This window comes from Lepidochelys kempii, chromosome 2 (assembly GCF_965140265.1).
Source record: "Lepidochelys kempii isolate rLepKem1 chromosome 2, rLepKem1.hap2, whole genome shotgun sequence".
Lineage (NCBI taxonomy): Eukaryota > Metazoa > Chordata > Testudines > Cheloniidae > Lepidochelys > Lepidochelys kempii.
In genome coordinates, this window is record NC_133257.1 from 247,948,966 (window position 1) to 247,971,407 (window position 22,442).

The window sequence follows — 22,442 nt, forward strand, 5'->3', positions numbered from 1 at the left end:
CCCAACCCCATACACACACAAACTCACTCTCATGCTGGTAATAGCTCATCCAAAGTGACCACTCTCCCTACAATGTGCATGGTAATCAGGGTGGGCCATTTCCAGCACAAATCCAGGCTTTCTCACCGCCCCCCCCCCCCCCCCCGGAAACACACACACACACAAACTCACTCTCCTGCTGGCAATAGCTCATCCAAACTGACCACTATCCAAGTTTAAATCCAAGTTTAACCAGAACGTCTGGGGGGGTAGGAAAAAACAAGGGGAAATAGGCTACCTTGCATAATGACTTAGCCACTCCCAGTCTCTATTTAAGCCTAAATTAATAGTATCCAATTTGCAAATGAATTCCAATTCAGCAGTTTCTCGCTGGAGTCTGGATTTGAAGTTTTTTTGTTGTAAGATAGCAACCTTCATGTCTGTGATTGCGTGACCAGAGAGAGTGAAGTGTTCTCCGACTCGTTTATGAATGTTATAATTCTTGACATCTGATTTGTGTCCATTTATTCTTTTACGTAGAGACTGTCCAGTTTGACCAATGTAAATGGCAGAGGGGCATTGCTGGCACATGATGGCATATATCACATTGGTGGATGTGCAGATGAACGAGCCTCTGATAGTGTGGTTGATGTTATTAGGCCCTTTGATGGTGTCCCCTGAATAGATATGTGGGCACAGTTGGCAACGGGCTTTGTTGCAAGGATAGGTTCCTGGGTTAGTGGTTCTGTTGTGTGGTATGTGGTTGTTGGTGAGTATTTGCTTCAGGTTGCGGGGCTGTCTATAGGCAAGGACTGGCCTGTCTCCCAAGATTTGTGAGAGTGTTGGGTCATCCTTCCGGATAGGTTGTAGATCCTTAATAATGCGTTGGAGGGGTTTTAGTTGGGGGCTGAAGGTGACGGCTAGTGGCGTTCTGTTATTTTCTTTGTTAGGCCTGTCCTGTAGTAGGTGACTTCTGGGAACTCTTCTGGCTCTATCAATCTGTTTCTTCACTTCCGCAGGTGGGTATTGTAGTTGTAAGAAAGCTTGATAGAGATCTTGTAGGTGTTTGTCTCTGTCTGAGGGGTTGGAGCAAATGCGGTTGTATCGCAGAGCTTGGCTGTGGACGATGGATCGTGTGGTGTGGTCAGGGTGAAAGCTGGAGGCATGTAGGTAGGAATAGCGGTCAGTAGGTTTCCGGTATAGGGTGGTGTTTATGTGACCATTGTTTATTAGCACTGTAGTGTCCAGGAAGTGGATCTGTTGTGTGGACTGGTCCAGGCTGAGGTCCAGGGGGAGGGATAGCTCAGTGGTTTGAGCGTTGGCCTGCTAAACCCAGGGTTGTGAGTTCAATCCTTGAGGGGGCCATTTAGGGATCTGGGGCAAAAATTGGGGATTGGTCCTGCTTTGAGCAGGGGGTTGGACTAGATGATCTCCTGAGGTCCCTTCCAACCCTGAGATTCTATGATTCTATGATGGTGAGATGGAAATTGTTGAAATCATGGTGGAATTCCTCAAGGGCTTCTTTTCCATGGGTCCAGATGATGAAGATGTCATCAATACAGCGCAAGCAGAGTAGGGGCTTTAGGGGACGAGAGCTGAGGAAGCGTTGTTCTAAATCAGCCATAAAAATGTTGGCATACTGTGGGGCCATGCGGGTACCCATAGCAGTGCCGCTGATCTGAAGGTATACATTGTCCCCAAATGTAAAATAGTTATGGGTAAGGACAAAGATGGCTGAACTTTGTGACTTTGTCCTTGGATAGTGGTCAGTTTGGATGAGCTATTGCCAACAGGAGAGTGAGTGTGTGAGTGTGTGTTTCCGGGGGTGGGGGGGGTGTGTGTGAGAGAGCCTGGATTTGTGCTGGAAATGGCCCATCTTGATTACCATGCACATTGTAGGGAGAGTGGTCACTTTGGATAAGCTATTACCAGCAGGAGAGTGAGTTTGTGTGGGGGGGCGGGGGCAGAGGGTGAGACAACCTGGATTTGTGCTGGAAATGGCCCAACTTGATGATCACTTTAGATAAGCTATTACCAGCAGGACAGTGGGGTGGAATAGGACAGGAGGTATTGTTTCATGGTCTCTGTGTGTCTATAATGTCTTCTGCAGTTTCCACGGTATGCATCTGATGAAGTGAGCTGTAGCTCACGAAAGCTTATGCTCAAATAAATTGGTTAGTCTCTAAGGTGCCACAAGTACTCCTTTTCTTAAAGCCAAAGAAGTGTCCTATGCCCATGTAGAGTGAGTTATAACACCCCTGGGAGGGTGGAAGTTTGTTATCTTTCAGCATTCCAGTGTGGAGCCTGAGACCCACTTAGAGATCCTTTGTGAGGCTATGGCTTGGCCTTTTCATCTCTCTGCTGTGGCAGGAAAGAGTCTCAGAGACTTTCTAAAAGGCACAGTTCTTTGTAAGTAGAATGCCAGGGCACAGCTGATGTAGGAGAAGTGTAGCTTCTTGTCGGCAGGACAGATATGTGGTTTTGGACAGAATACAGGTAAGTGGATTGATTGGTTGAGATGGAATTTGGACACAACTTTGGGGAGGACTTTGGGGTATAGCCTCAATGAAACTTTGTCCTTGTGAAAGACTATGTAGGATGGGTCTGCCTCATGGCTGCTAGGTCACTGACCCGTCTGGCCAAAGTGATGGCAACTAGGAATGCCACTTTCATGGAAAGGTGGGTCATAGTACACCTTGCCATAGGTCTGAAGGGTGGTCCTGTAAGAACGAAGAGAATGAGGTTAAGATCGAACTGGAGTGTAGGTTTGACAATGGTTGGGAAGGTTTTGACCAAGCCTTTCATGAAGCGTACCATCACAGGGTACATAAAGATAGTATCCATCCATGGTGGGGAGGAAGGTGCTAAGTGCCACCAGAACACGAACAGAGCTGAGAGATAAGTCTGATGTTTTCTGTATGAAGAGGTAGTCTAGGGTGACCGGGTGGTCACCGTACCAAGGGAATGGTGATGGTGGTGGGCCCACTCCAGGGAGTAATGCTACTTCGCCTGGTAATATGTTCAGGTGGACCATTTCCTGCTGTGGTTAGGGATCTGCTAGACTGGCGCTGAACATGCAATCTCTATGTCAGACACCCATCCAAATGCCAGGCTGTGAGGTGAGGGAGGTCTGGATTTGGATGCCTGATCCTGCCTTGGTCCTGTGTGAGAGGAATAACCAGAATCTGAATGGTGATTGGGTGGAAAGCTTCAGGAGGTGTGTGAACTACAATTGCCGGGGCCAGTAGGGCTATGCTGCGTGCCTCACACAGATGGTAGAGGCACAGTTGATGATCCTCACTGCTGGAAAAAGGAATGAGGGCAGGAGACAAAGTTCTTGAAGCCTGAGATGCTGGACAGAGTCCCCGGATAGCAAGGAGTTGTTTCCTCCGACTGGGGAAGTTCTATGCTAGTTACACTAAACTACACTACACTATATTAAACTATCTTAACTGAGCTATTTAAACTATGAAAGAACTATGCATATAAGTATACAACTCTTATTGAGATAAGAGCGAAGGAGAAATAGGGGTTCCGACTCAGGCCATATGTCAGTAAGAAGGAACTGGAGAGGTGCCAACCCTCACTGCCCTTTATACTCTCGGTTGGAAGCATGAGGGGAGACACTGCACATACACACCCACATGTGGAATACAGATGGGGGCATGACTCAAAGAAAACTATCACATTACATATGCATGGCTGAGAGTTTGACATTTCTGGCTGTGTTACTGAAGTGTGTTTAGAAAGAAGAAAGCTTACACACACACACACACCCCTTTGCTAATCAGCAGCAATGGAAAAGGAAAGTACAAAGAATTACAGATCAATTTAATAACGTTTTAAAATTATGTATTTTTAAACATTTGCTTAAGTGTGACTGTGAATATTTAATTTTTTAAAGCTTTTTTTTTTAATCCTTACAACTACTCAATCATATACTTTATGCTACTAAGCCAGGGCATTCAGTAACAAGCAAATACTACAATAAGACAAAGTACTTTACTAACTTCTTATGAAGTAATTAGAAGCAAATTCACCCCATTTTATTACTTAATTAAAGCCAACTAATTCATGTATTAAGCCCTTGTGTATTCTAAGTCATCCATTAGAAGAGTGAGGAAAAAAACTGGAAAATCAAGTAAAGTGTTTCATGTAGTGTGACAGGGTCGGGCCAGATGGCTACAGGAGAGTAATAAAAGGCAGATATATTAGCCCCAGGTTAAGTAGGTCCCTTTTCCCTGGGTAAGGTAACAGGGAAGGTTCCAGAACAATCAGGAACCTTCTGGAGACAATTAAGACAGACAGGCTGATTAGAACACCTGCAGCCAATCAAGAAGCTGCTAGAATCAATTAAGGCAGGCTAATCAGGGCACCTGGGTTTAAAAAGGAGCTCACTTCAGTTTGTGGTGCGCACGTGAGGAGCAGGGAGCAAGAGGCACTAGGAGCTGAGAGTGAGAATGCGTACTGTTGGAGGACTGAGAAGTACAAGCATTATCAGACACCAGGAGCAAGGTCCTATGGTGAGAATAAAGAAGGTGTTGGGAGGAGGCCATGGGGAAGTAGCCCAGGGAGTTGTAGCTGTCGCACAGCTGTTCCAGGAGGCACTCTAGACAGCTGCATTCCACAGGGCCCTGGGCTGGAACCCGGAGCAGGGGGCGGGCCCGGGTTCCCCCCAAACCTCCCAACTCCTGGTCAGACACAGGAGGAGTCGACCTGGACTGTGGGTTCACAAAAACGGCCAAACTGAGGGCTGCCATGAAGCTCCAAGGCGAGCAAATCTGCCAATAAGCGCAAGACCCACCAAGGTAGAGGAGAAACTTTGTCACAGTAGGCTTCCATTCCTATGACAATTTGTCAGTGAAAGTTAAAGGCTTTTATTTTTGTTTTTTTAAAGACTTCAATACAGATGTTAGTACTTGGACACTGTAGTCAATTAAGGCACTTTACAGCTGTGATTATGTAGTGTACCAACGTCACACACTATGGATCCAAATTTCTCACACTGGGTTTAATTTCACTATAACTCCACTGAAGTAAATGGAATTACTTAGTAAATTACAATTTACTTAGAGCTAGCTGGGGGAAAAAATCAGAAAGTTCACATTTTTGACAAAACAAAAACTTTTGTTTTGGGGATGTTAGTTGACTATTTTCCATTTTCAGTTTGACAGTGTGGGCTGTGTGTGGAGGGAGAGGGAACATTTTCTGACCAGCTCTAAGCTTTACACATGGGCAAGTGACATCAGTATCTAATCTGATTTAATCTACATAGTTCTAATGCACCAGTCACGGTAGCATGTGAGTCGTAAGGCTAGGAAGAATTCTTGAATGGGGCCTTTATTAAATGTGAATTTTTTACATGAGTCATGAGTGATCAGTGTTTTAATTTCACTCTGTGTACAATATGTAGGGTGGAAGAAAAAGTTTGCAGTACTCTGAGCTATATTAGTGTTACGATGAATGAAGAGGAAAAGCTCTGCAATAGTTTTGAATTTTCGAATATAGTTTACAGTGCAAGTAAAATTACGATTAAAGTGAAGACTTCTAAACAGACCATATATTTCTAGAAAAGTAGAGCATAGTTCTAATAAAAAGAGCTTGATATGATAGTTTAAATTACCACCCTGAATAATCTCCCAAATATAGTTTGTTGTCCTTTGTTGTTGTTGCTGTTTTTTTTAACGAGGTCATGTTCTGCACTGGCATTGGCCACTGTCAGATGATAGGATACTGCGCTAGATGATCCATTGGTCTGACCCAGTATGGCCATTCTTATGAAAAGAGGCTATTTGGCATGCACAAGTTACAGTAAATATAATTTAAAAATAAATGTTTGCTGCATATACAAAACTATGCAAATACAGATTGACAAGTGAAATGCTAAAAATCAAATCTGAATATAATATTCATGAAAATAAAAGAGTAGCATAGGACGAAGGTTAGAAAGTTGAGGGGGAATGTACATACATAATGTTTTCAAATACAGTGGTATTTTCCTACTGCAATGAGGAATTGTCATATTACAGTAAAGAAACCACTACATTGCTGTCCTTTTTCAACAGGTTAGTTTTGCAACCAGTCTAAAGGGATATGTGCAGCTGCCAGCATGATGAAATGTAGATTTTTGTTGTTGTTGCTTTTGGATTGTTAGTTTAAGGGCAAACTTTCTGTTAGTGTAGGGGGAAGTGAGAACAGGGAGGCTGAGTGGCCATTTTGATGAGACTTAATTTTCAATGGGGAAAGCTGTAGGTAAATTTTATAAATCTAACCTTTAAAGTGCCAATTTCTGCTTTTGATTGCCCTCGGTGTGGTGAGGATGAGAAATAATGCAAGGCTCCTATGATAGTTAGTCACAAAGATGTTAATAAAGACAGTCAGATTTTAATTTTCAGGTAAAATATGTAAGAGTCACCTCAATTAAGATTAAGGAATGCTCTGATCTTGCAAACAATTACACACACCTGTAACTTGTGCATCAAGTCAAGCATGTGCAAAATGTTTGCAGGATCAGAATCATAGATTAAAAATGATTTGAGGCAGAACAAGTACAGAAACACAAACCTTGAAAAGCAAAGGGATGTACACAGCATGATTAAGACATTAATTATAGAAGACATTTCACTTTTTGGCATCAGTAAATTCAAGGGAATTTCCTTTCACATCTGTTCAGCCACAGTTGAACTTGATTAAATATACTCGACTGCTGAAGAAATGAATTTTAAAAAATCAGTTACAAGTTGATGGAAGAATACTGAGCTTAGATGAGCATTGCAGTAATTCTTTGAGACAAAAATTGTGGAGGCCACGTATGTTTATGGCCTAGGACCAAATGTTCCTGGGTTTGGCACATACAGTGCTGGGCACTTGACTTATCGCCGGCCGTGTGAATGTGTATTATAATGAAGTCACACAGTTCAAGTACAATGCAAAAAAAAACAAGCAATGCACTAAAATAATCATTGTTATCAAGAGTTCATTGGAATCTCCAAATGAAGAAATCAAAGATTTGGAATTTAAAGTCAATGCAGAAAGACTGTCTTCCTCTGTGACTTGTAAAACAATGTACAGTTCAAATAATTAGGGTTACACAAACTAGGTATATAAATCCCAAAGACAAGACAGGCAATGTTATAGTAGAGAAAAATCAGTACTAAATTATGAGATGCTCTTTATTTTTTTCCTTATTAATACAGAATAGACTGTATAGAAATTGATTTCATGAGAGCATGTGAATATAACAAATAAGCATTTGTATATTTATATTATACAGCACAACCATAACTGAGAGAGTCCCAGCCATTGCATAGTCTACCATTGAATAACTAATGGTAGACTAATAACTAATACCCAAGAGGTAGCCATGCATGCTAAACTGCAGACATGGATGCATAAAGGGTGTCAAAGTCACTATTCCAGCGGCAGAGACTATAATGAATGTGGTGTTCTTGGGATTGAGGTATGACATTGACAAATGACCTTGCAGCCATTCTCTTTGTTAGTATACTGTAAGTTAATTTGCTTTTTGTTGGTGTATTTTGTGGATGAGAGCTGTGCTGAAGAGACTTATCCAACAGTGAGATGAGAATGGCTGTTGTGGAAACTGTTGTGTTGTATTGTTAATGCAGGCTTCTAATCAGAGTAATATGAAATGCTGTGGGGGGTGGGGCGGGGGATACTTTGTGGGAATAGGTACTTCAATCTCAGTTTACATGGACTCACATCTCTTCAGTGTCTCTCTGAGTTGTGAAGGAAACTCATTCAGACTCATGCTTTCAGGTGGCTTTGGTGCAAAATCATAAGATAGCCCAGGTGGAATAAAAATTCAAACAGAGGGGCAACTGTAATCTAGGGGATTTGCACAGAGCTATGAGTTAGGAAATACAGTTTTTATTGCCAACTTTTTCACTAACTTGCTTGCTTTAGGCACTTTTGAAAATGTTACCCATTTTCCCATGGCATTTTCACAGCTGCCCATGCTGACGGAGTCTTTTCATTTTGACTTTGCTGCTTGATAAAAGTCAGAGCGGCCACAGATGCACTGGAGCTGTCTCTCACTTGTCTGTGCTTCCATTACCTGCAAAATGGGGAAAATAATGATTATCCCTCTTGGCAAGGTATTCTGACGTCAAGCTGCAAAATGTAATAATTGATTTAGTACCTAAATATTTAGTCAAGGCTGGAAAAAAGTACCATACCCTTATGTAAGGGGACTTTTGCCCCCTTACTAACATTCAGTGTGGGTGTTTTGGTTGGCTAGCTCCCAGTACTAAAAGGGGAAGGGTCTATGGGAAATCAGGACCCTGAGACTAATAGTCCCCAGGAACAATGGGGAGAGGCCAATGCTCCAGGTCAGCCTGAATGACGGGGCGGGCAGGTTAATCAGGGAGTCGGGAGACCCCGTCCTCCGTGTGAGCTGGATTTGCCTGGGTCAGACAGAGTGGGGCTGAGCTAAGGAGAAAGCAGGGGCCAAAGCTGAGCTGGGGAGCAGAGTTGTGCCAGATCCAGAGGGACCAGAAAAGCAGCCCCGAGAGAGCAGACCCTGTCCTGGGAGCAGAGCTGTAGCCCCAAAGCTAGAGGCACAGCCCAGAGAGAGCAGACCCTGTCCTGGGAGCAGAGCTGCAGCAACCAGAGCCAGAGGGGCCAGAAAAGCAGCCCACGAAGAAGGTCAGTGCTGGGAGCGGAGTCACAGCAGCAGCCTGCAGAGCAGACCTGTCCTGGGAGCAGAGCTGCAGCAACAAGAGGCAGAGGGGCCAAAGAAGCAGGCCAGGGAGCCGGAGGCAGAGCAGCAGCAGCAGTGCTGAGACAGAGTGGTGGAGCTGGGGCTGGAGCAGTCCGGAGCTGGGTGCGGTGAGCAGCTGGGGAGACCCAGGGTGACCCTGGGCAGCGGGCCCAGCACAGGGGGACGCCTCTGCCAAGATGCTCTGCAGGCCAGGCTTGGATCGTACCCCCGACAGGGCGGGGGCAACACTGGGAAGAAGGGTCCTACCACTTAGAGCATGAGAGCATGTGGCCACCAGCAGAGCAAGTGTCCAATGCACAGCATCCCTGCAGCACAGCCAGGGCCTGAGAAGGCGGCCTGGGCCTTACAGGGAACAGATTGTGAACTGCCCTGACGTTCCAGAGACACTGTTTGTGATGTTCCCTGCCACAGAGCGGGGTGATGTGTTTCCTTTAACAGTTCCCATTTCCCCTTATTCTTTTTAAAATTAATTGTTGATTAAATAACTTGCATTTGCTTTAACTTGTATATAATGGTCAGTGGGTCAGAGAAGTGCCCAGTGCAGAGAGAGTACACCGGAGTGGAGACACCCTAGCCCCTGTCCTAGGTGACCACAGCAGGGTTGGGGGTCGAGCCCCCCAGGAATCCTGGGCCCAGCCTTGTTGGGGTTACGAGGACTCTGCCAGACAGGAGAGTCCTCAAGGGCGGGGAGGCCACTGTGTAAAGGAAGTGGGAGCGAGGACTCAGATCCTTTCGCTAGCCCACTTCACCGGAGTAGTGCAGAAGCCAGGAAAGTTTCCCACAATAGCGGGACTATTCCCCCGTTACACTTAGTAGACAGAGGAGTACCCCTACAAGCCAACAAGAATAAATGAAAATTGAGGAGAGGGGGAGGAAGGTATTAGAGAACTCCAGAGTCAGTGCCTTGGTTCAGGAGACCAGACCCCATATCAGCTGCTGGGAGACCAGACCCCATCTCAGCTGCTGGGAAGCAGGAGGAGGCTGGGATTCCCAACAAGGAACTGGACACTAGTGGAGGGCTTGTTTCATATTAGCCTCTGATAAAGTTGAAGCTTGGTGGAGGGCTTGTTTCATATTAGCCTCTGATAAAGTTGAAGCTTCGCCCTGAGCCTCTCTGCCTGCGAGAAGGAAAAGGCCTGTGTCTCTTCCTACCCCCTTGACTTTTAAGTTTGTTTGAGGAGTTTTTGAAGGAGGGTTTGGGGTCGGGGTGAAAGTAAGTTAGAGGACTTACCGGTAGGCTGGAGTCCTGGCAGGGGGCGTGGCCTCAACCGGAAGAGGCAGGGCCTTAAATCCCGGGGCCCTTTAAATCTTGATTTAAAGGGCCAGGGTCCAGCTGCGGTAGTGGCGGCTGGGAGCCCGGGGCCCTTTACATCACCCCTGAGCTACCAGCTGCAGAAGCAGCTGGGAGCCCCAGGGCTCGGGGGTGATTTAAGGGCCCAGGGCTCCAGCTGCCGCTACCACAGCGGAGCCCCGGGCCCCTTCAATCACTGAGGAGCCCTGGGGGCTCCCGGCTGCCACCACTACCCGGGGCTCTGGGCTCTGGCAGAGCTTTAGAGGGCCTGGGGCTCCGCTGTGGTAGTGGCTGCCGGAGCCCTGAGCCCTTTAAATCCCCACCTGAGCCCTGCTGCCCGAGCCCTGGGGTAGTGGTGGCCGGGCTCCATCGGGGATTTAAAGGGCCCCGGGGCTCCAGCCACCGCTACCGCCCTGGCCCTTTAAATGCCTGCCAGAGCCCCACCGCCGCTCCCCCAGGGCTTTGGCAGCAGGGCTCAGGCGGGGATTTAAAGGGCGCCAGGGCAGTAGCGGTGGCTGGAGCTCCGGGGCCCTTTAAATCCCCGCCAGAGCCCCGCTGCTGCTACCCCAGGGCTCGGGCAGCAGGGCTCAGGCCGGGATTTAAAGGGACCCGGGGGGCATAGCAGCGGCTGGAGCTCCAGGGCTCTTTAAATCCCCGCCGCAGCCCCGCCACCGCTACTCCAAGGCTTTAAATTGCCCTCTCAGAAAGTTGGTCCTGGGACGGCGCACCGACTCTTACCGGTACGCTGTACCGGGGCGAACAGGCTTACTTTCACCTCTGTTTGAGGTTCTCCTAATCTTCCCCTTCCCCAGGCCTCTAGCAGCAATAAGAGGCCTGCTTCAGACTTCCCAGGTCTTCTGCCCCTGTGAATAGCTGCTGTGTCTTCTTTTGCTGCTCATACTATAACTTTGCCAAGAGCAGGAAAGAGAAAGTGACATGAGAAAAATTTTCAAAAGCACCTTAAGTCCCATTTTCAAAAATGCCATAGGCAGTTTGGTGCCAAAGTCTTATTCTGAGTCAATGAGATTTAGGTTCCTAAGTGCCCATGGCACTTTCAAAAATGGAATTTTATGCACTCTTGAAAATGTTACCTCATGTCATTGTCACAGCTCTCAGTGCTGACTATTTTCCTTTTGACTTTGCTGCTTGGTAAAGGTCAGATGCATTGGAGCTGTCTCTCAGCAGATTCCAAAAGAACAAACTACATCAGTTCACATGTGAAAAGTCAATTTCAGCATACAAAAGCTACATTATTTTAAAATGCAGGTTGAATTCTGCAGAAGTGGTAGCTTTTTCCTCCCCTAATTTTGCTGTTGGGGTCGTCCCACTTCAAGCTCCAGAGAATTTCTCAAATATTTTATTTAGCACAGCAAAATTGAAACCCATTTCTTCTACCCCTAGGTAGGCTGCTACAAAGTTTACTAACTGGGTGCAGTACATTTTAATTTAATTGTATTACATTCACAAAATAATGTTGTGTATGTATGCCCTCCGACCAGCAAAGGGTGCATTGAGAGCCTTGCCTGGCTCATTTCATTGCCTACGCGCCAGGGCTCCAGCAAGGGTTTTGCATACTCTGTTTCCCTACCATGTCAGAGTGTGTCCAATCCTATATAAAACATACAGCCATTTCTGGAATGAACGCTTGAGGCTGCAAACTGAAATTCCTGTTCTGCAAACATTCCTGTAAGTAGAACTCAATGGCTTAAATGTTTTTGCTTTGCACAAACAAAAAAGGGGCTCATGCACATCAAAGCAAAGTAACTTTTTAATTTGAGTGAGTAGTTGTGGAATTGTTTGCCAGGATTTTCTGACCTCTATTTTAGTTCTGAAATTATCCCCTACTCTGCAGAGGTTCTGAATCAGTGAGAGGTAGACAGAACTGTCCGATCTAAAACAGTGAAAAAGCTCTCATACTTGATTATGTCCGACTGCATGTAAGACAACTTTAAAAGGCTCTTTTTGAAATACTTTTTAAAAATAGTTTAATTATTCTCTTTTGTTTTGATGAGGTTTATTTTTATTGAGTGATAATAAAGTGAAAAACATGTCTGCAAAACAAAAATGTCACTGGCAGAAAGCACCTGACAATATCTTTTCCCCTTCTGGCGCTTCACATTGAAAGAGGGCACGGGGTGGGAGTGTAGCTTATCAAAGTGCCATCACAAATGAACCTCAGGTATCGGAAACGCTCTGCTTTGGACAATTTATATGAAAAATTTTTATTTTAGTGGCTGCTTTATCAAAATATCTTTGTAGTATCAAAAATCCCCAATCGCCTGATCCCAAATGATGCTGAGTAACAGTATAGCCTTCTCAGCACCAGTCTTGTGTTTCTCAGCAAGTTTTTGTAATGAGTGCAATGGGATTACATTTATATAAATGCTTACAGTTCTGTTTTGGAATTGCAAATTACAGTTCATGCTTCCATGGCTGATAAATGTGGTTTTCCATTTTGAACTCACTGGACAAATATTTTGGTAATGGTGTATTGCTTTCTTTTGCCTGCCCATAACATTAATATCCCGAAATACATCAGTGACTGTAGAATAATTATTGCTGTGTACAGTGTTTCTGACACACTCCTGGACTAAACTGTGATAAAACAATAACCATTCAAATAAGCAATGTACCTTATTTTTAAATGTACACAGTCTAATCCTGCTTCTGTCCAAGCCTGTGGCCTTCTATCATTGTCTTTATGGGGACCTGGATTGGGCCTTCATTTTGCTGTTGGACATAATTTTTTCCTTTAGTTTAGATCTTACTGGCTCTTGGACTTTATATCTTGGCACAAATTTTAGTTCTCATTACACTTTAGCTGCCCACGCTTTTCCTTGGCTTATATTTCATATTTTCCAATTGAAAAAGAGGTCAGCAAACCAAGTCAAACTGTGTTTTATGTATTCGGCAAAGAACCCAAATTATTTGTGTACTCAAAGTTTATCAGATCCTCTACTTTTTTTCCCGGTGTTTTTTAAATGCTTCCAGCCTAAATGATGTCTGTTATAAATCCAGGAAATTATGTAAGACATTTAAATACTATAAGAGCAATATATCCATCCCTAGATAGCACTGAGTGTATCTACCCTTTGTAAACATTCACACTACAAGCTTTATTAACATAATACGATGGGTTTGGCTTAAAACAGTTTTCTATTTTAAACAGTTTTGCCCTTAACTTTTCGAAGTTACTAGTGATCATATAATATTAATACAGGCATTTTCACACACAAAACCAGGGTCTCAGCTACCTGAGCTCATACTCACTGTACATGCATATTGTACATTATTAACATGCAAATGTTGCCTGTGGACCATCAAACCAAAACAAATCCATGTCAATGAAGTTTATAACACCACAACAAAAGAACCTCCTTCCGTTGCCAGGGGTTTGTTTCAAAGCAGTACAGACAGTGTAACTTAATCCCCCACCCCATTTTATTTATGAAAAAAAATTGATTCAGACCTCTCTCTCAGTGGTGCCTGTCCCAGCAGCATTCCAAAAACAAAACAAGCAAATATGGAGTCACTTGCCCTTAGATTTCAGGAAAGATCTAGCAGCACAACCTTCCTCTTTCCAGGTTTCTGCTCTGCTAGGGAAAGGGCAGATTTTTATTTGCCAGGATGCCTTGTTTGTGTCCAGGACTACAGCCTGCCTGCTACAAAACTGCATTTCCTAGTAATCCTGCTTCCCTAGATTCCAGAGTTAGGTCAACCTGGGATTATTACCCTCAGCCAACATACCTGCTGGAGGTCTCTTGAAAGTTTGGGACTTTAGACTATTTTCTAAATGCTTAATTTAGAAAAGCTTTGAAATGTACCATTTTCTGATTGACACCATAGATTTATGGTGGAGCCTTTCCTTTACTGTTGTGTAAAATCCTTTGTGGGGTTCTTTTTATTTTTTTGTTATAAATATTTACATGATAAAGCCCCTGTGATTGGCTGGTCAGCCTGCATGTTCACTAAGCAACAGTACTAAAAATCCTAATAACACTTTTGTTTCCATGACCTTCATAAATGCACTCATGTCTTCCTCACTTATGAGCAAGGCAGCCATGTCAATTTCATGCTGATAAAATCTGTATGCCATATCACTCCTTCAGTTATGTATCTCTTATCAATATAAATATAAATAGCATGTGTATATCTCAGTATGCATGTACATATTCCACAATCTTTCATTCGTCAGTTACCATAGCCATGAAATTTAATTGGCTGAAGCTGTCATTCACTGTACTATAGCAGATGTAAGCACCTTGGCAGAGGGTTATATAATGAACTTGTTTTTAGTGCAATCTTCACATTTCATAATAGATACAAAATATGAAAAGACTGTTGTTGATTATTAGTATGTCCTGCTATGATAAGTATTTATTCTACAGAGTCTGCAAACTTTATTTTGTTAGGACTTTCATGTAGGACATTATTGTTTCACTGATATCCATTTTTAAATTAGAAACTCAGGATAAGTAGGTCATCTATAGCTTTCTATTTTGGAACATTTATATTTTCTTTTAAATATACACTAAATTATTTACTTGAATAGTGAGATGAAACAAGATGTCAGGAAAAAAGTCTCATTACCTTGCAGTGTCAACCAGGCAAGCTTTGAATCCTATGCCTTTTAAAGTTAGTATCCTGTAGCATCAGGATTATGTTCTTGTATAAAATAAACATATCTGTTAGTCTAAATAGCAAACATAATGTATTTGCTGTAGGGGTGATTAATGTAAATTTAGATTGATTTATTTTATTCCTCCAGCTTTGCTGAAGAAACATCCAAGGATTTAAGTGAGGATATAGAGTGTCTTTAAAACATACAAACACTGCAGGAAACCCCACCGCCCTCCATACAAGTGATTTGCATTCTTCATCAATGAAACGATTCTGACACAAAAGACGTATATAAGTATCCTCCTCTGACACCCTCTATCCCATAAACTATCCATGTCCCAGAAGCCTGGAAAAATAGAAGAGCCTTGTATAATGCCCTGAAGGTTTGGGTATTTTCAGAATAAGAGGGGAGGGAAGGAATGAATTCCAAAGCAGAGAACCCTCAGATAGTGTCTTGCTGTCCAGTCCCCTTCTTTTTAAACCAGGGGACTGATAGCTTGAGGTAGATGCCGTACTGAGTATCCTTGTAGCTCATTTCAGGACACTCCTGACCTTACATGCCCATTGAACACAAAGGGTAATGAGAGAACCCACATGGGAGAACTTTCAAACAGATAAGCAAGTACTCAAAACTACCCCGAGATCCCTCGCAGAGGAAAGGAGCCACTCTGTCTATCTCTGCCAAGGTGTGCACAAGTGTTAACTAGTCTTCTTGGTGGATAGCAGTTGACAGAACAAAAACAATCACCAGATCTTCATCCATTGACAGGAGGAAAGCAAGGAATGCAACCAATAGTTTCCATATCATGCCCAGGCCTGAAACAGGATTTACTGGGTTTTGGGGGGATGGGAGGTGTTTGGGCAGTGTTAGGAAAGCTGAGACACCATATACCAGTAAAACTGCTTCTGCACAACCTTTCCTCCTGAAATTCTGAGTTTTGTCCAAGGTCACTGTTTGGCAAGACTGCCTGTATCGGAGATGGCTTCTTGCGGAGAGGTTTCAGCAGTGCCCTTGAGAACAGCTAGTACCCTGCTTTCCTGACGAAAGGCAAGCATCTCTGCCAGGGTGCGACCAGTGTCTCTGACCACTAGCTTTCACCAGCCAGGAAGCACATGAATCAAGCTGATGGGTTGCAGCCCAAAGTTTCCCCAAAGCCAAGTGAGCAATACTGGTTGAAACTATAGTCAAGAACAGAATCATCAGACATATAGATGAACACAGTTTGTTGGGGAAGAGTAAACTTATTTTTTGTAAAGGGAAATCATGCCTCTGCAACCTACTAGAATTCTTTGAAGGGGTCAACAAGCATGTTTACAAGGCTGATCCAGTGGATATAGTATACTTAGATTTTTCCGAAAACCTTTGACCACGTCCCTCACCAAAGACTCTTAAGCGAAGTAAGCTGTCATGGAATAAGAAGGAAGGTCCTCTTATGGATTGTTAACTAGTTAAAAGATAGGAAACAAAGGGTAGGAATAAACTGTCATTTTTCAGAATGGGGAGACGTAAATAGTGGTGTCCCCCAGGGGTGTGTTCTGGGACCAGTGCTATTCAAGATATTCATAAGCGATCTGGAAAAAGGGGTAAACAGTGAGGTGGCAAAATTTGCAGATGATACAAAACTACTCAAGATAGTGAAGTCCAAAGCAGCCTGTGAAGAGTTACAAAGAGATTTCACAAAACTGGGTGACAGGGCAACAAAATGGCAGATGAAATTCAATGTTGGTAAATGCAAAGTAATGCACGTTGGAAAACATAATCCCAACTATACATATAAAATGATGGGGTCTAAATTACCTATTACCACTCAAGAAAGAGATCTAGGAGGCATTGTGGATAGATCTCTGAAAACATCCACTCGGTGTTCAGCAGCAGTCAAAAAAGTGAACCGAATGTTGGGAATCATTAAGAAAGGGATAGATAAGACAGAAAATATTCATATTGCCTCTGTATAAATCTATGGTACACCCACATCTTGAGTACCTCATGCAGATGCGGTTACCCCTTCTCAAAAAAAGATATATTGCAAGTTGGAAAAGGTACAGAAAAGGACAACAAAAATGATTAGGGATATGGAGGAGAGATTAATAAGACTGGGATTTTTCAGCTTGGAAAATGGGCAACTAAGGGGGGATATGATAGAGGTCTATAAAATCATGAATGGTGTAGAGAAAGTAAATTAGGAAGTGTTATTTACTCTTTCTCATAACACAAGAACTAGGGGTCACCAAATAGAATTAATAGGCATCAGGTTTCAAACAAACAAAAGTATTTTTTTTACACAACGCACAGTCAACCTGTGGAACTCTTTGCCAGAGGATGTTGTGAAGGCCAAGACTATAACAGGGTTCAAAAAAGAACTAGATGAATTCATGGAGGATAGGTCCATGAATGGCTATTAGCCAGGATGGGCAGGGATGGTGTCCCTAGCCTCTGTTGCCAAAAGCTGGGAATGGGCCACTTGATGATTACCCATTCTGTTCTTTCCCTCTGAAGTGCCTGGCATTGGCTACTGGAAGACAGGATACTGGGCTAAATGGACATTTGATCTGACCCAGTATGACTGTTCTTATGTTCTTATTAATACTTGTCAGATACTAAGCAGAGAAAACTCTGCATCTGTTCCTTGATGCAGAAAGCTCAGTGCGGATCCAAGCTATAATCTACATCCATGGCACGAAGCTTCAAAAACTCATTACCATAATCAAGCAAGGCTCAGTATATCTCACCTTTTCCTGTCTGTGGAGCAGGGTCTCTGTATAGCACAATGACCTGTGAAGATGGAACTGGGGAAGAGGGAAATTAGTGTCAATGAAGGGGGATAAAAAAATCAAAATGTTCTAAAGGTCCCGTAGTAGTGTGACTTGTTGACTGGACAGTATTCTCTTTCTGAGGAAAGATGGTCCAATAGTTAGGGCACAAGGCCAGGACTTGGAAGACCCAGGTTCAGTTCCCTGATCTGCTACAGCCTTCCAGTGTGAACTTAGGCAAGTCACTTAGCTTCTCTGTGCCTGAGTTCCCTATCTGTAAAAATGAAGATGACAGTACTTTCCTATCTCATGGGTGTTGTGATAAATGCATTAAAGTTTGTGAAATGCTCAGACAGTATGGTGGTGGGGCCCTCTATGTACTTTAGATAGACAGAGACATCTGGAAACATGCTAGTTTCATTTGCCTCTCACAGTGAATAGTAAAACAGGTCCTGCATTCTGACCTCAAATTGAAGGAGGTAGTAGGAACCACCCCCAAGCACCAGTATGAGACCTAACACCAGACTGCAGCCAGATGGATGAGTTGAGCGTTGAACCATATGGTGTGGTCCCATTGTTGTTATGGTAGTCATGAGCTGAACTGCAAGATTTACTAGGGGTCACAAAGTACAATCAACTCTGGCAAAACCAGCAACACTTAGAGAAGAACTTGGACAGAGCTTGTGCAGTGCATGGGTGATCTATACACAAGGGCTGGTCCCCCATGAACCCACCCTTGTGCTTACATGGAGGACTTACGTATATTAAATACATTCAAATATTAAAGGTTGAAATAGTTTGTGTATTTGTTCCACTAGAAAGACCATATGAGATTTAATGTAGTTCAAACAGAGGTTTTTTCTTCCATACAATTGCCTAGGGAGGTTGTGGAATCTCCATCATTTGAGATTTTTAAGAGCAGATTAGACAAATACCTGTCAGGGATAGTCTATCTAGATGATACTTAGTCCTGCCATGAGTGCAGGGGACTGGACTGGTTGACCTTTTGAGGTCCCTTCCAGTCCTACAATTATATGATTGTATAATGGTTATGCTAAAATTACTGCCTCTAATTTTTTGTTTTTATTTATTTCCCATACAGGTGTAACTAAGCATCTCCTTAGAATATTCAGTTCTTTGTGTGTTTTTCATAGTTGCTCTTTGTGACCAGGGTCCTTGTGGGGAGCCAGCTGTGGTCACTCAATTAGGGTGAACTGCAAACGCCAAACGCCAAAAAGCTGGTGGATAGTCCAATACTTAGATTCACCAAGCCAGCATAAAACAGCTTCTTTATTACCTTACTGGTTACTCAGAAGTCCAAACAACACAGTTCCCTTAAAGTGATCCAGCCTCAGGCCTCCATCCAGGTACCCACATCAAATATGAGAATTTCTGTAATTCTTATTTCATCACATAAAAGAACATAAAAAAATTATCTCCCAGGTTATTGAATATTCCAGATCTTACCCAAATACCCCTACAGCCAATTCTTATTAACTAAACTAAAATTTATTAAAAAACAAAAAAGAGAGGGTATGGTTAAAAGATCAGTATACATACAGACATGAGTTCAATTCACTGAGGTGCAGATTCATAGCAGCCCCATCAGCTCCCCCACCCCTGCTCCCAGCGTCTCCCGCCCACCGGCAGCCCGGCTGATCAGCGCCTCCCCCTTCCTCCCCACACCTCCCGATCAGCTGTTTCGTGGCTGCAGGAGGCTCTGGGGGGGAGGATCAAGGGCACAGCAGGCTCAGGGGAGGGGGCGGGAAGGGGTGGAGTGTGGGTAGGGCCTGTGGCAGAGCCAGGGGTTGAGCAGCGAGCACCCCCCGGCACACTGGAAAGTTGGTGCCTGTAGCTCCTGCACCGGAGCCGGTGCCTATAGAAGGAGCCACATATTAACTTCTGAAGAGCCGCATGTGGTTCCGGAGTTATAGGTTGGCCACCCCTGATTTAAATGCTAGCATCTTCTTTTGACCTCTGAATTATCGGAATACAGCATAGACAGGGACTGTTGATTACATTGTCGACCCTATTCATACATATGTAAATACGCAAAACCACAAACATCTCCCCACATGTCTTCTGTGGGATATTTATTTTGCAGAATGTTTAACCCTTTCTAACCATGCATCACACACTGCAATTTGTTTGGAGAACTGGAAAGGACATTTATATAAAGAGTGATTTGCCACCAATCTGGATATTGTGTTAGGAGTTTGAGTTAATCTTCCTCATTGTTTTCCTTATTATGTGATATAATTGTAATGAATAACATGTCAAAGCAGTCTGCACTCGTGAGCGTTAATTACTTATGTGGGTTTGTGAAGTGTACAGAAATGTCATTTCATAATCTAGTATTTCAATTAACTTAAGCCTCCTTTAGTAAATTAATTTAAATTTTACATGGAGTCTTAAGTGGTGAATGCAAGCTGGAGAAAGATTGTTTTTGTTAACCAACCAGGAGGGTAATTACAGTAGTTCCCCTGTTCAATATCTTGATAACACTTTGAATACAGGAATCTCAACATTTGTCTTGGAATTGGAGCAAGAAGATACTATAATAGATTATAGTTGGTTAGGAAATACAGTAGGGCTGTCAAGTGAATAAAAAAATTAATCACGATTAATCGCACTGTTAAACAAGAATAAAAACCACTTATTTAAATATTTTAGGATCTTTTCTACATTTTCAAATATATTGATTTCAATTAAAACACAGAATGCAAAGTGTACAGTGCTCACTTTGTTTATTTTTATTACAAGTATTTGCACAAAAAACAAAATAAGTAGTATTTTACAATTCACCTAATACAAGTACTGTAGTGCAATTCTTTATCATGAAAGTTAAACTTACAAATGTAGAATTATGTACAAAAAACTGCATTCAAAAATAAAACAATGTAAAATTGTAGAGCCTGCAAGTCCATTCAGTCCTACTTCTTCTTCAGCCAATAGCTGAGACAGACAAGTTTGTTTACATTTGTAGGAGCCAATGCTGCCTGCTTTTTGTTTACAATGTCATCTGAAAGTGAGAACAGGCATTTGCATGACAATGTTGTAGCCGGCGTCGCAAGATATTTATGTGCCAGATGCACTAAAGATTTGTATGTCCCTTCATGCTTCAACTACCTTTCCAGGGGACATGCGTCCATGCTGATGATGGGTTCTGCTCGATAACAATCCAAAGCAGTGTGGACCAACGCATGTTCATTTTAATTATCTGAGTGAGATGCTACCAGCAGAAGGTTGATTTTTTTTTTTTTTTGGGTGGTTCGAGTTTTGTATTTTCCGCATTGGAGTGTTGCTCTTTTAAGACTTCAGAAAGCATGCTCCACTCCTCATCCCTCTGAGATTTTGGAAGGCACTTTAGATTCTTAAACCTTGGGTCGAGCACTGTAGCTACCTTTATAAATCTCACATAAGTACCTTCTTTGCGTTATGTGAAATCTGCAGTGAAAGTGTTCTTAAAATGAACAACTTGTGCTGGGTCATCATCTGAGACAGCTATAACATGAAATTTATGGCAGAATGCGGGTAAAACAGCAGCAGACGTACAGTTCTCCCCCCAGGAGTTCAGTCACAAATGTAATTAACACATTATTTTTTTAACAAGCGTTATCAGCATTGAAGCATGTCCTCTGGAATAGTGGCCAAAGCATGAAGGGGCATACAAATGTTTAGCATATCTGGCACGTAAATACCTGTAGCAATGCCAGCTATAAAAGTGCCATGCAAATGCCTGTTCTCACTTTCTGGTGACATTATAAATAAGAAGAGGGCAGAATTATCTCTTGTAAATGTGAACACACTAGTGTGTTTAGTGATTGGCTGAACAAGAAGTAGGACTGAATGGATTTGTAGGCTCTGAAGTTTTACATTGTTTTGCTTTTGAGTGCAGTTTTGTAACAAAAACAAATCTACATTTGTAAGTTGCACTTTCACGACAAAGAGATTGCACTACACTACTTGAATGAGGTGAATTTAAAAATACTATTTCTTTCGTTTATCATTTTTAGTGCAAATATTTGTAACAAAAATAATATACACTTTGATTTCTATTACAACACAGACTACAATATAGCAAAACATCCAAAATTTTAGCAAAATGTAGCAAAACATCCAAAATTTCAATAAATTTTCAATCGGTATTCTATTGTTTAACAGTGCGATTAAAACTGTGATTAATCACGATTAATTTTTTTAATCATGATTAATTTTGGGGGGGTTAATCACATGAGTTAACTGCGTTTGATTGACAGCCCTAAAATACAGTATATATAAATTGTGTTGGGGGGATTTATATAGACAAACTTTTATTCTGATCAGAAAATGTAATACTTTGGTGAAGAGATTAATGTCCAGATTTTCAGGCATATTGAAACCCATTTGAGTGGTGCAAATTGTAGATGCAAATAACTGCAGGAACAAAACTGCACACAGAAGAATGGAGGACCAGTTAAGACTGGGCTGAGATTTTGCTTTCAAATCCTTTTTTTAGTTGCAGAGGGTCAGGATTGTTGCTTGTAAAAACTATAAAAGGCCAGTATTCAACTTCCATTTTTCCCTTGAACATGTGCATTGGGTTTATATAAATCTGAACCCATGCACCATGTGTTTAATGCATTACATTGAACTTTCGTAAGTAAGGTTTTACAAGCTCCCAGGGTTTTCATGGTTTCATGAATCAAAGCCAACCTGTTTGGTTTGCCAGGGTTTACAAATCTGAAAACTCTAAATGTGATGACTTTCTGCACTCTATGTACTACCTCTTCCCAACAGGGCCCAGGATGCCCTCCTGTAACTTGCACAATCCTCCTCCAAGAAGATCTCAAGAACCCCCAACTCCCATCTTAAGCTATATGGAGGAGGAGGATCAGCAACCCTCTGGAATGGCCAGCTGCCCTTGTTTCCTTGGTCAATGTCTGTCACCTGTCATGGTGCACTATTAGCTGAGTGCACTCTGGGGATTATCAGGTCCCAGAATGCGGTCAAAAGCTTCACGAGAGCCTGCAGTTTTACTACAGTACCATTTTCAGTCCCTGTTGGTGCGGTGGCCAG

The 22,442-nt window shown here is 42.8% G+C and overlaps 1 protein-coding gene across 13 annotated transcripts in view; it reads left to right on the forward strand.

Annotated features, from left to right (window-relative positions):
* The window catches only part of DIP2C (disco interacting protein 2 homolog C), a 485,644-nt gene that overhangs the window by 236,350 nt on the left and 226,852 nt on the right, over window positions 1-22,442 (forward strand). The window contains exon 1 of one of the 13 annotated variants that reach the window (XM_073334498.1): window positions 7,439-7,487. The exons of the other annotated variants lie outside the window; for them this stretch is intronic. Coding sequence (XP_073190599.1) covers window positions 7,454-7,487 — 34 coding nt within the window. The 5' untranslated portion in view covers window positions 7,439-7,453. Of the gene's footprint in view, window positions 1-7,438; window positions 7,488-22,442 lie in introns of those variants that run through there. 13 annotated transcript variants of the gene reach the window in all.